Consider the following 12,144-nt stretch of genomic DNA (forward strand, 5'->3'; position numbering starts at 1 on the left):
CACTTGTCTCGGCTTTGAGCTCACATTTATAACAACACAGAGCAGCCAGAGCCCGCGTCTGGTGTGTGCGCCCTCGGGGTCACTCCCTGGGCCTGCCCTCCTCCTCCTCCTCCTCCTCCTCCTCTTCCTCCTCCTCCTCCTCCTTCAGGTCCTCCAAGATGAGGTTGTCCAGGTCCTCCAGGAGGCCGCCCTGGCTCAGGCAAGTGGCCACCGTGGAGCCGCTGCTGATGTGGGGGTTGCTGGGGTGGAGGACTTTGGGCAGATGGTTCTGTTTGCGGCTCTTGGGGTGTGCACAGGACGTGCCAGGCACATGGGGCTCTGGGGAGGGAGAGGAGCTGAGGTCACGGGCCCAAGGCCCCGGGAGACTCGGGATGAGGCAGCAGGGGCCATGTGGGGCTCTGTGGAGGCCAGGAAGGGACCGAGTCCACAGATTATGGGGACAGAGCTGCAGGAAACCGAGCACATGGGGACTACAGAGAGCCAGGGACACGGGGTCAGCTGGGACTGCAGGGATAAGACAGGAGCTCAGAACAGAGGCCACGAGACCTCAGAACCCCATGGGCAAGACTCGGGCCAAGGAAAGGGGAGCCTGGAAGGTGATTGCAGGTGGGTCTGTGGCCGCACGGGGGACACAGGCCGCCCGAGCGGTCAGTGGTGGGGCTCACCTCGCCGGTTGTAGCAGTCGGCGGCCGAGCAGGAGTGGGTGTGTGTGCTGCGGCGGTCCATGTCCCGGTCCCAGCGCGGGGGGAGGATCCGTGTTGGATACACGGGGAAGCCGCACCCGTAGCAGGGGGACGGGGACCCCATTTGTGCCCAGCCCCTGGGGGCGGGCAGGGCTGTGAGGGTCCGAGGGCGAGGCTGGGCCGGGGTTGGGGCCAGGACAGGGTGGGACAGGACTGGGAAGGGGCAGGAGTGAGGGTGGGGTGGGGGTCAGTGCCCTCACCGGAAGTTATGCCGACACTTCGGGCAGTGGAACTCGGCCACGCCCCACATCTTGTCACAGGGCACTGGGTCGTAACGCTTGCGGCATTTCCGGCACCGAGACACCTGGGGTGTGGAGAGGGCACTGGGTTGTCGCCAGTGCAGTGGCACCGCTGCGGCTGCTGGAGCTGCTGGACTGTACGTCCAGCAGGTCACACTGGCCGCCTGTGATGGCCACTGCGGCAACATGGACACCAGGGCAGTGGGCACACAGCGGGCCCCACAGGCCCCGGGCAGAAGCCAGCCGTGGTGTGTCGGGGCTCGGGGTTGACTCCGTAGGTGCCGAACTGCACAGGGTCAGGCTCTTGGGCAGGGGTTTGGCTTCTCAAATCCAAGGTCAGGAGCCCACCTCGGTGCCACGGGTTGAGACCAGAGCTCACAGTCGGGCTCCAAGGTTGGAAGTGTCACCGAGCTCTCAGAGGCTCATGTCCTTTGGTCAGAGGGGTGGCTGCTGAGGATGGGGCTTAGGAGTGAAGTATGGGACACAATCAAGGTCGAGCTTGGGAGCATCACCTCTTTGCGCTGGGGCACACGGCGCCACCAGACGTGATCACAGGAGGAACAGGCAAACTGGCGGTCCACGGCAGGGATCAGGTCGTCCTGGGCACGCTGGAACATGCGCAGGTTGGCTTGCGTCAATGGCATGAGGGAGGTGGCCACCGCCTGTGGAATGGGGTTGGTGGGGACGAGAAGGGGGGGTCACCCTCCTCCACAAACATAAATGTCAGCCCTCTTCTCCCTACAAATGTGTCCCTGTCCTGCCCCTGTGCTGTCTGCCATGGATGGATGGATGGACGGACGAACAGACAGACAGATGTCCACTCTGCCTTTCCTCCCTCATCCCACACCCTGGCCTTGTCCCAGCCACCAACGCACCTGGATATCCCGATCCTGCTTCATGTCCTCTGGTGGGTCCTGGATGGAGACACTGGGGCAGAAACTGGGCCAGGCTCTCGGGCCTCTTTGTACCCTTGTTTGCTGGGGGAGGGGTCCCTGCATTGTGGCTCCTGGATGGGGAGAGGTGGCCCTGGCTCCCTTTGAGAATAGGGTGCCCCTAAGTCCCAGGAGCTGACTGAGCCGTGCCTCACTTACTGAGAACCACCAGTGTGGCCTCAGGTATCCAAATAACAGCCCTGGGAGGAGGGCGTGCCCGGTGTTCCCATTGCTCAGATAGGGAAACTGAGGCCCAGAGCCTGAGAGTACCCCAAGTGAGCATGGCTGGCAGAGCCTGGACCCCATACCCTCTTCCTGCCTGAAGACTCACCACAGGCTATTGACACTGACATATTGCTTCCTTGAGGCCACACTGCCTTAGGCTAAGTGTTTGGGACGTGGATTCAGACAGAGGCAAGTTGGAATCCCAGCTCTGTCACTTCCAACTGTGGAAAGTAGGGCAAGGTACTTGTCCCTGGGGTTGTTATTGAGGGGCACCTCAGAGCCAGGCTCTGATTCCAGGTGGCCAGGGTTCAAATCCCAGCTAGCACCTGCTTGCTGCATGAACCTGGACAATGATGTCATCATGCTGGGCCTTACTTTCCTTGTCTGTAAAATGGGGTGATGCATATTAGGACCTGTCTAATGGGGTCACTGTTGCCACAAAAAAGTCAGTTCCTGGAGTCCTGCCACAAGGGAAATGCTCAGTCAATGTATTGCTATTATTTTTGTAACCCTCTGCTCTATGTATATAAAGAGACAACATACTTTATTATGCTCTTTAATAACTCTGATTGGCCTTTCCATCAGGGACATTCAGATTATCAGCCACCAAAGCTGTCTTACGAGGCAGATGGCCATCTTGCACCTGTGCATCAAAGCCATTCACTCCTCCCTTTCACACAGGGGTTCCCTCCTCCCTCCTCCCCAGCTCCTAACCCTCCTTCTTCTGGGGCCAGTTCCCTTTCTGACTTCCCTCTTCCTGGAAGATCTTTGTCTTCCCTCTTCCCTCCACTTCCTTTTCCGGGGCTTCCTTCTCCCCATCGTGAAGTCTTGGCAGCCCCAGCCCCAGGCAGCCTTCCCTGACCTCTGGAGGCCTCTCCCGCCTGGCTTGTTGCACTGCCTGTTTCAAGCCCCGGCCAGAAACGGATTGAGAGGAAAAAGTGTGTGAGGTCGGTTGATGAGTGGAGGACCATCTGTGGCCAGGCCCTCTTGCTCCAGAGTGGGTCACCACGGTCGGGTCGGGTCCCCTCTCTCTCCTTCCGGTTACCCAGTCCTTGGGGCGAGGGGGCAGGTTACCTGGGCATCCAGGTCGTTACTCAGTTCCTGTCCATCTCTCTGCTTTACCCCTGATGGGAGAGTCAGTGAAGGAAAGGCCCTTGAGGGGTCTGTTGCAGTTCCAGGTCCCGCGGTCTCCCCAAGGCTGGGACCTCCGGGGAGAGGGTCTCCACACCTCTCCCTAGACCACGTGGTCCCAGCCCAACTCCAGGGCCCGGCCGCTCACCGTACACGATGGAGCGTCCCACTCCGGTGTGGTCGCTGCCGAATTTCCTCATAAGCACCCCTGCCTTCTTGTTGGACACCTTCCCATGAAACTTCTCCCGGAGGCGCCGGACGCTCTTCTCCAGCTGTGATGGGGACAGGGGCCTCGAGTAGGGGAAGGAGAGGAGCGACGGCCCTCCCCCATCTCTGGGTATCTTTCTTCGGCCTGAGCTTGACCCTGGGTTTTGGCCTCCGCTCCCCCCGCATCCCTTTAAGGCATTTCCTGGAAAAAGCCAAAGTCCTCGCGGGGCGCTGGGGGAGGGTGCGGGCTGGAGCGCGCGGCCCGGCCTAGGGGACGGGGCGGGGGACGGCCAGACAAGCCCTGGTCCCTGACCCCTGACCCTGCAGCCCCCGCTTTCCCTCGGGGAGGCCGCGCTTCGCTCTGGGGGACGTGGGAGTCGCTCTCTGCTCCAAGGGGGCCTAACGTCACCGAGGGGAGGCTGGCTCCGGATGGAGTCCCCCGGAACTGCGAAGCCCCCTCGGCGTCGGTCGCGGCCCCCGGCCCAGCCGAAGCCATCTCCTACCTCCACCCCTTCCTGAGACATGGTGGCGGCGGCAGCGCAGGTCTCCGCGAGGGTCCGCACTGCGCGGCGCGGCCGCCCCCTACCTGGGCGCGCCCGTCGGTCCGGCCGCCGCGCAGGGCAGGGGGCGGTGCCTCGCGGCGGCTCCGCCCTTCCTCCCTGGCCCCTCTTTCGCTTTCGATTCTTGGGGGACGGGGCGCGCTGGCTCCGCCTCGGCTCCGCCTCTGCTCTGGCACCCCGAACCCAGCCTAGCGCCCGGGGTCTGCGCCCTGCGGCGGAGCGCGCACCCCTCGGGCGGGGGAGGCGGCGCGGCCTCTGCAGTCGGTCACATGTCCCCACGCTGCGCGGGGTCCGCGTCTTCACGTCCCTCGTGGGGGCGGGGCCGCATCCGAAGGCCGCGGCTGGTCCCCGCGGCCCCCACCTCCGAGCGCGCTCCCCAGTTCGTCACCCTGCGCCCCGCGCTCGCGCTCTCGCTCTCCCGGGAATCAGGCACCTGGCCCCTTGCTCTGAGTCTTTCACCTGGCCACCATCATCTCATTGAAGCTCAGTTTACTTCTCTGTAAAATGGGCACGGCAGGAAAGCCTACCTCCTGGAGCAGAGTGTGTGCCAGGATTCCCCGGCAGGAAACTTCATGGCGCCTGCCACACCGTAGACACTCCCCTGGTCACTGGGCCACCCACGGTGGGACCGCGGTAGGGGCAGACGATGAGGGTGGTTAAGAAGAATACAGATTCCTGGCCCCTAACAGCCGGGCAGAATCCGCTGCCTCAAGGCGCCAGGGAATCCGCACTGTAAGTCGGGAGGTTGACAATCCCGTGGTCCAGGACCATTCGAACGAGTGGGCTGGGGAGCCCTTAGATGGGCTCTTGTCAAGCCTGAGGACACCAGCCATGGCTTCATGGAGAAGGGGACAATTTGTACAGAAGCCCTGAAGTTTAAGGTTTTAGCTAGGCGAAGAATAGAGGGGAGAAGGAAGCAAGACATGGTGTTTGGGGCAGGGTCTCAGCTGGCATGTGCTGTCGAGGGGGGACCGCCTTGTGGGCTGTCCTGGGCTCTGTAGGGTGCGGGGCAGCATCCCTGGCCTCCACCCACGAGGTGCCAGGGACAGCCCTCCCCAGTCGCGCAATCAAACTGGACTCCAGACATTGCCACGGTCCCTGGGAGGCAAAGATGCCTTGGGAAAACCAATCCTAAAATGCTTTTTCAGTTTTCCGGCCCTTTCGTACAGAGGTTGAAGCCTCATCCCAAGATGGACATTCATTTGTGAATTATGTTCAGATACTACAGTCAATATGGACAATGGGGTAGAAAAAATTTAAAAAAAAAAAACTATCCTAGGATCCATCAATCGCGCTGCTGGGTATTTGTATCTAAAGGAAAGAAAAGCAGCGAGTTGAAGAGACCGCTTTACTCTGGTATTTACCGCAGAGCCGTGCACAATCACAAGGTGTGGAAGCAACAGATGGGTGGACAAGGAAACCTAGCGCGCACACAGCCGATACCACTGAGCCAGGGAAGAAGAAAATCCTGTCATCTGCAACTACAGGGAGGAGGCCAGAGGTCAGCGCGTTCAGTGAAATAAGCCTGGTCCGAAGACAAATACCAGGTGATCCCTCTCATGGGTGGAACTTTAAAAAGTCGATTTCATAGAAGTTGAGAGTAGAACAGTGGTTTCCACATTCTGGGGAGAGGCCGGTCAGAGTGCAACGTTATATTTAGAAAGGAACACCGAAGTTCTGTTGCCAGTAGGGCCACTGTGTACACTGAAAAATAGCTAGAAGGAGCCAGGCACAGTGGCCCTTGTCTGTAATCCCAGCAGTTTAGGAGGCTGAGGCAGGAGGATTGCAAATTTGAGAACAGCCTCAGCAACTTAGTGAGGCTCTAAGCAACTCAGGGAGAACCTGTCTCAAAATAAAAAAGGGCTGGTATGTGGCTCAATAGTAAAGCACCCCTGGGTTCAATCCCCAGTACAAAAAAAAAAAAAAAGAACAGTCTTACTGCAAAGAAATGGTAAGTATGGATAGGCTAATTTTTCTCATATGACCTGTGATCTTTATACAATGTATCCATGTGTCAAAACATTACATTGTAGCCCACAAATATGTATAATTATGTCAATCAAAAATGAAAATAAAGGGCTGGAGTTGTGGCTCAGTGGTAGAACTCTCGCCTAGCATGCATGAGGCACTGGGTTTGATCCTCAGCACCACATAAAAACAAAAATAATGTGTCCACCTAAAAAACTAAAAAAGAAAAATACATAAATAAGTAAATATTAAAAAATAAAAATAAATAAAAATAAAACAAAAACCCATTTAAAACTGAATGAACAAATTAAATACAAATAGAGTTGTACTAGTGGGTTGGGGATCTAGCTCAGTGTAAGGGTGCTTGCCTGGTGTGTCTGAAGCCCAGGGTTTGATCCCCAGCGCTGCAAAAATGAGAAAGTAGCCAGACACAGTGGTGCTCTCCTGTAATCCCAGTGGCTTGGGAGGCTGAGGCAGGAGAATCTCAAGTTCAAAGCCAGCCTCAGCAACTTAGTGAAGAAGCCCTGAGACTCTGTCTCAAAAAAATAAAAAGGACCAGAATGTAATTAAGTACCTCTAGCTTTAAGTACTTTTGGGTTCAATCCCCAGTACAAAAAAAAATGTAATTATACTAATAAATTTTATAGATTATTATTGTATAATAATATATTTATCATATATTTATCACATCAATACTTTTATTTTTTTTACTGAACTGAAGAATGAACCCAGGGGTGCTCTACCACTGAGATATCCCCTTAGCCCTTTTTAATTTTTAATTTTTTAATATTTATTCTTAAGTTTTAGGTGGATACAACATCTTTATTGTACATTTATGTGGTGCCAAGGATTGAACCCAGTGCCTCGTGCATGCTAGGCGAGCCACAACCCCAGCCCCCCTCAGCCCTTTTTTAAAAATTCTTTTTTTACTTTGAGACAGGGTCTCACTAAGCTGCCCAGGCCAGCCTGGGTTCACAGAACATGTGAACCTTGTGCCCCAGCCTCCTGGGTGTTGGGATTACAGGCATGTGCCACCTCACAGGCATGCGTCACTGCACCTGATTAAAGATATATATATTTTTTCTTTTAATGTTTTTTGTAGTTGTAGATGGGCACAATACCTTTTTTAAAAAATTGTTTATTTATATGTGGGGCTGAGGATCGAACCAAGGGCCCCACATGTGCGAGGCAATTGCTCTACCACTGAGCCACGACCCCAATCCCAAGATATATTCTTTAAAAAATGAAAATAGCCATTAAAAATACAATGTTGCCAGGTGTGATGGTGCACACCTGTAATCCCAGCAAGTGGAGAGGCCGAGGCAGGAGGATTGCAAGTTCAAGGCCAGCCTCAGCAACTTAGACTCTAAGCAATTTAGTGAGACCCTTACTCAAAATACAAAATAAAGAGGGGTGGGGATGTGGCCAAGTGGATAAACACCCCTGGCTTTAATTCCCAGTAACAATAAAGAAATAAAATAAAAATCCAGATGTTCATATGTTTTTTAGTTGAACCCCCTAAGTGGGGGCTGTGTGTCTCCACTCCGGAGAAGGTGATATTACTGAACCGCAAACAGTTCTTGGTTCTTTGTAGCTGGATGGTGGAAGTTCAGGCAGGACAGGGGTTAGAGACTGTATCAAGGAACTGAGATTTCTGTGGCAGCATGGGGAAGTCTGAAGGGGCTGTCCCATTAGAGTTGCCAGTGTCTGGTCTGTTTGCCTGGGGAGCTCACAGCTCTGCCGAGTCCCCGCTGTGGTAGGCATTAAGTCTACTTAGTGGAAGCTGCTCCAGTCCCAACGCACTTCAGTTCTGCAAGATTCTAATAATGGTGGCCCCCATATAGAGTGCTTACTGTGTGTCAGGCACTGTTCCAGGCACTGCAGACACAAAGACCCCTGTCCTTGTGGAACTGGCGCTGAAGTGGGGGAGACAGAAAAGAAATGAATATGTGCCAGGTACTGTGGCACATGCCTGTAATCCCAGCTACTTAGGAGGCTGAGGCAGGAGGATTGCAAGTTTGAGGCTACCTTTGGCAACTTAGTGAGATGCTATTTCCGAATAAAAAATAAATATTGCCAGGGATGTAGCTCAGCAGATCACCCCTGCATTCAATCCCCAATATCCCCGCTCCCATAACGATCTAATAGAACAGGGTATATAAATGACATGATGAGAAATGAGCTGGGGTAAGAAGATGGGTAAAAAGGATCAGGGAAGGCACAGGAAGTGACATCTGAGGAGAGACCTGTAGGAGCTAAGGAAGGGAACTAAGTGGATATCTGGGGAAAGAGTTCCAGGCAGAGGGAACAGCATGTGCAAGGGTCCTGGGGTGGAAGCATGGGACATTTGTTACCGATTGTATTAATTTTTTTATTGCAGTGTTACAAATTGCCCCAAGTGTAGCAGCTTAGAATACTAGACACTTATTATTTCATCCAGTATTTCCGGACCAGGATTCCATGAATGGCTCTGCTGTTGGGGTTCAGGGTCTCTCACAAGGCTACAGTCTAGACATTGGCTGGAGCTTCAGTTCCAAGAGGGTTTGACTGAGGCTGGCAGACCTGTTTCCAAGATGGCTCACACTGTAGCTGGCTGGTGGGTGCTGACTGGTAAGGCCACTCTTCAGTTGCGCCCCACGGAACTGCCTGAGTGGCCTCCCAACATGGCAGCTGTCCTCCCCAGAGCATTCTGTTCAAGAAGGGGAGAGCCTCCTGGAAACTGAATCTCCCATCCTCCCATGCCCCCGTGCGGGGGCTTGAACCCAGGGCCTTGCACATGTTAGGCAAGCACTGTCCCCCTGAGCCACACCCCCAGCCAGAAAGTTGCCTCTTTTCCTGGCCACGCCTTGAAAGTCAGGGAGCGGCTCTTCCACCACATTGTGCCTTCCCAGTGGGGCAGAAGAGCAGCCCACCTCAGGGGGCTGGCCTGGAGACCCCGATCTCTCTCCCTCCCACCCTCCCATCTCCTGTTGGCTGTGCTCAAGAGGCAAGGAGGGGAGATAGCCCATGAGTTGGGGCAGGAAGGAGAAAGGGGAAAGTCGATTCTGAAGGACAAACAGAGACATAACCAGGCATTGAATTCGGGCATTTGTAGATGAACCCCAACCTGAAATATTCCCATCGGCCACACGGGGGCGCTGCCTACCCACTGAGAGTTGGGTTTGAGTTTCCTGATCCCCTTGACCTGGGCTGGTTTGTGCAGTGGTGTGAGCGTTAGTGTGAGCGTTAGAGTGAGCGTTAGTGTGAGCGTGACTGCCTTCTCTTTCTTTTTCTCTTCTTCTTTTTATTTTTAAAGAATTTAACCTTTTTTTACTTATTTGCTTTCTTGTGGTGCTGAAGATCGAACCCAGTGCCTCATACATGCTAGGCAAATGCTCTAATACTGACCTACAACCCCAGCTTTATCCTTTATTTTTCTTTCTTTCTTTTATTTTGGGGGGCAGGGCTGAGAATGGAACCCCGGGCCTCACACATGCTGGACAAGCTGGGCTACATCCCCAGCTTACCCTTGGTTTTTATAAAAGGTGTGGGAAAGGAGGAAGTGCTGAGACACTGAGAAGAAAGGCAGCCATTGACACATTAGTGGAATTGAGTCAAAGATGAAACCCATGGGATCCATCCGTTTATTAATTTGTGAGATGCGCATCTAGTGCTGCCCGTGTGGCAGTGGGTGCTAGGTGCATCCAAGAACAAGGCACTGTCTGCCCTTCCGAAGCTCATGTTTTGTTTTCAGTAAAACCAACCAACCAACCCAGGGGCGCTTAACCTCTGAGCCAGGTCCCTGGCCCTTTTTTGTATTTTATTTAGGGACAGGGTCTCGCTGAGTTGCTTAGAACCTCACGAAGCTGCTGAGGCTGGCTTTGAACTTGCGGTCCTCCTGCCTCAGTCTCCTGAGCCACTGGGATTACAGGTGTGCGCCAAAGCTCAGAGTCTTAATGGGGATGAGAAACGTGAGCACGATGATCTCACAAGTAATCATTTAATTATACTTGTATAGATATCAAGAAAAGAGGAAGTGAAGGATCCGTGAGAAAGGAGAACCCAGGGCCCGCATTCCCACCCCCTCCTCTAAGGGGCTGTCACACTCTGGGGATCTGACCACCGGCCCTCTTCACCCCAGAGCCAGGCATAGTCCATTAGGAACAGCCCGACACCCCAGAGCCCACTGAAGTGATTCCCGCTGCCCCATCCTGAACCTGCAGCCTCACCCATTCCGTCCTGGAGACCTCAGGATGGTCTTGCCCCCACCTTCCTCCTGCTCCTCTGTTCCCTGGCCAGCCTGCGCCTCCTCACGTGGGCTGCACAGCACACCTGCCTCCTGCCGGGGCCTGCGGGGCTGGACTTCTTCCTTCATGATGGTCATTTCCGCGTCAATCCTGGGGGACCTGGAAACACACACCTACCCTCTGACCTGGAGGTCCCTCCCCACGGAGCCATTCAGTCTCCAGCACAAAGCTGCATGGAGAAGAATCTGCAGGGACTCAGGCGGAGCTGGGCAGCAGAGCTCAGCCTGGCACACACAGGGCACTGGCTGCACCCCCAGCACCAAACCCCAAGCCAGAAGCCAAACCAAAACCACTGTATTGTCACCTCATGGCTAAAATCAAGAATCAGCCATGTAAAAGGAACTGTGTGGATAAACCAGGGTACCCTGCAGTGGGATGCTATCATCTGGCTCTTCAACAGAATGAGGTTTCTTAGGGCCAGTGTAGGAAGATGGCCACTTACACATGAAGCAAAAAAAGGCTAGTCTCCAATGAGTATGATCCTTCTGTTAAAAAATGAAAAATCAGCTGGGCGCAGTTGCCCACGCCTGTCATCCCAGCAACTCAGGAGGCTGAGACAGGAGGATCACAAGTTTGAGGTCAGCCTCCGCAGCTTAGAGACCCTGCCTCAAAACAAAAAAATAAAAAAGGGCTGGGGATTTAGCTCAGTGGTATAGCACCCCTGGGTTCAACCCCCAGGACTCATAAAAAACAAAACAGAAGAGACACAGAGACTGGTATGGACATAAGAAAAATTCTGCAGAAACATTGGTGTGCGTCTCCATAGGTAGAGCTCCACACCACCTTATTTCCTTATGGCCTATTTCTCTAACAGCTGGATTTCTTTTGCAATGAGCATTCAGCATTTCTGTAATCAAAGGAAGATACCCCCGTGAAATAGAAAAGGAGGGAACCCTTCCAAACTCATTCTACGAGGCTGATATCACTCTGATAGCAAAAGCAGGCAAAGACCCATCAAGGAAAGAAAACTTCAGACCAATATCCCTGATGAACATAGATGCAAAAATTCTCAATAAAATTCTGGCAAATCACATACAAAAACATTAAAAAGATAGTGCACCACGATCAAGTGGAGTCATCCCAGGGATGCAGGGTTGGTTCAACATACGGAAATCAATAAATGTAACTCATCATATTAATAGACTTAAAAACAAGAATCATAGGATCATCTCAATAGATGCAGAAAAAGCTTTTGACAAAACACAGCACACCTTCCTGTTCAAAACACTAGAAAAAAAAGGGGGTGCCTGGGGTCGTGGCTCAGAGGTAGAGTGCTTGCCTAGCATGTGTGAGGCACTGGGTTCGATTCTTAGCACCACATATAAATAAATAAAATAAAGATTCATTGACAACTAGACAATATTTTAAAAAAGAACACTAGAAAACCTAGGGATAGTAGGAACATACGTCAGCATTGTAAAAGCTATCCATGCTAAACCCAAGGCCAGCATCATTCTAAATGGATAAAAATTGAAAGCATTCCCTTTAAAAACTGGAACAAGACAAGGATGTTCTCTTGCACCACTTCTATTCAACATCATCCTTGAAACTCTAGCCAGAGCAATTAAAAGAAAGAAATTAAAGGGATACAAATAGGTAAGGAAGAACTCAAACTATCACTATTTGCTAATGACATGATTCTATATCTAGAAGATCAAAAAAAAAAAAAAAACCCACCAGACAACTTCTAAATGAATTCAGCAAAGTATCAGGATATAAAATCAATGCCCATAAATCAAATGTATTCCTATACATTAGCAATGAATCCACTGAAAGAGAAATTAGGAAAACTAACCTATTCACAATGGCCTAAAAAAAAAAAAAAAAAAAAAAAAAACCTGGGAATCAAACTA

The 12,144-nt window shown here is 52.7% G+C and overlaps 1 protein-coding gene across 2 annotated transcripts; it reads right to left on the reverse strand.

Moving 5' to 3' along the window:
* Nucleotides 1-77: 77 nt before the first annotated feature.
* On the reverse strand, nt 78-4,265 carry Shfl (shiftless antiviral inhibitor of ribosomal frameshifting). Of its 2 annotated transcripts, none has more exons than XM_026399699.2 (8): nt 3,981-4,265; nt 3,419-3,542; nt 3,214-3,263; nt 1,858-1,896; nt 1,495-1,644; nt 944-1,047; nt 666-712; nt 78-318 (listed from the first exon to the last, which is right to left on the reverse strand). In XM_026399699.2, exons 1-8 carry the CDS (start codon nt 3,999-4,001, stop codon nt 80-82), a joined length of 774 nt encoding a protein of 257 aa, XP_026255484.1. In that variant the 5' UTR covers nt 4,002-4,265; the 3' UTR covers nt 78-79. The 2 variants fall into 2 exon arrangements, with proteins under 2 accessions (XP_026255484.1, XP_026255483.1); XM_026399698.2 differs by having other exon boundaries at nt 666-820.
* Nucleotides 4,266-12,144: the final 7,879 nt, after the last annotated feature.

This window comes from Urocitellus parryii, chromosome 3, assembly GCF_045843805.1.
Source record: "Urocitellus parryii isolate mUroPar1 chromosome 3, mUroPar1.hap1, whole genome shotgun sequence".
NCBI lineage: Eukaryota > Metazoa > Chordata > Mammalia > Rodentia > Sciuridae > Urocitellus > Urocitellus parryii.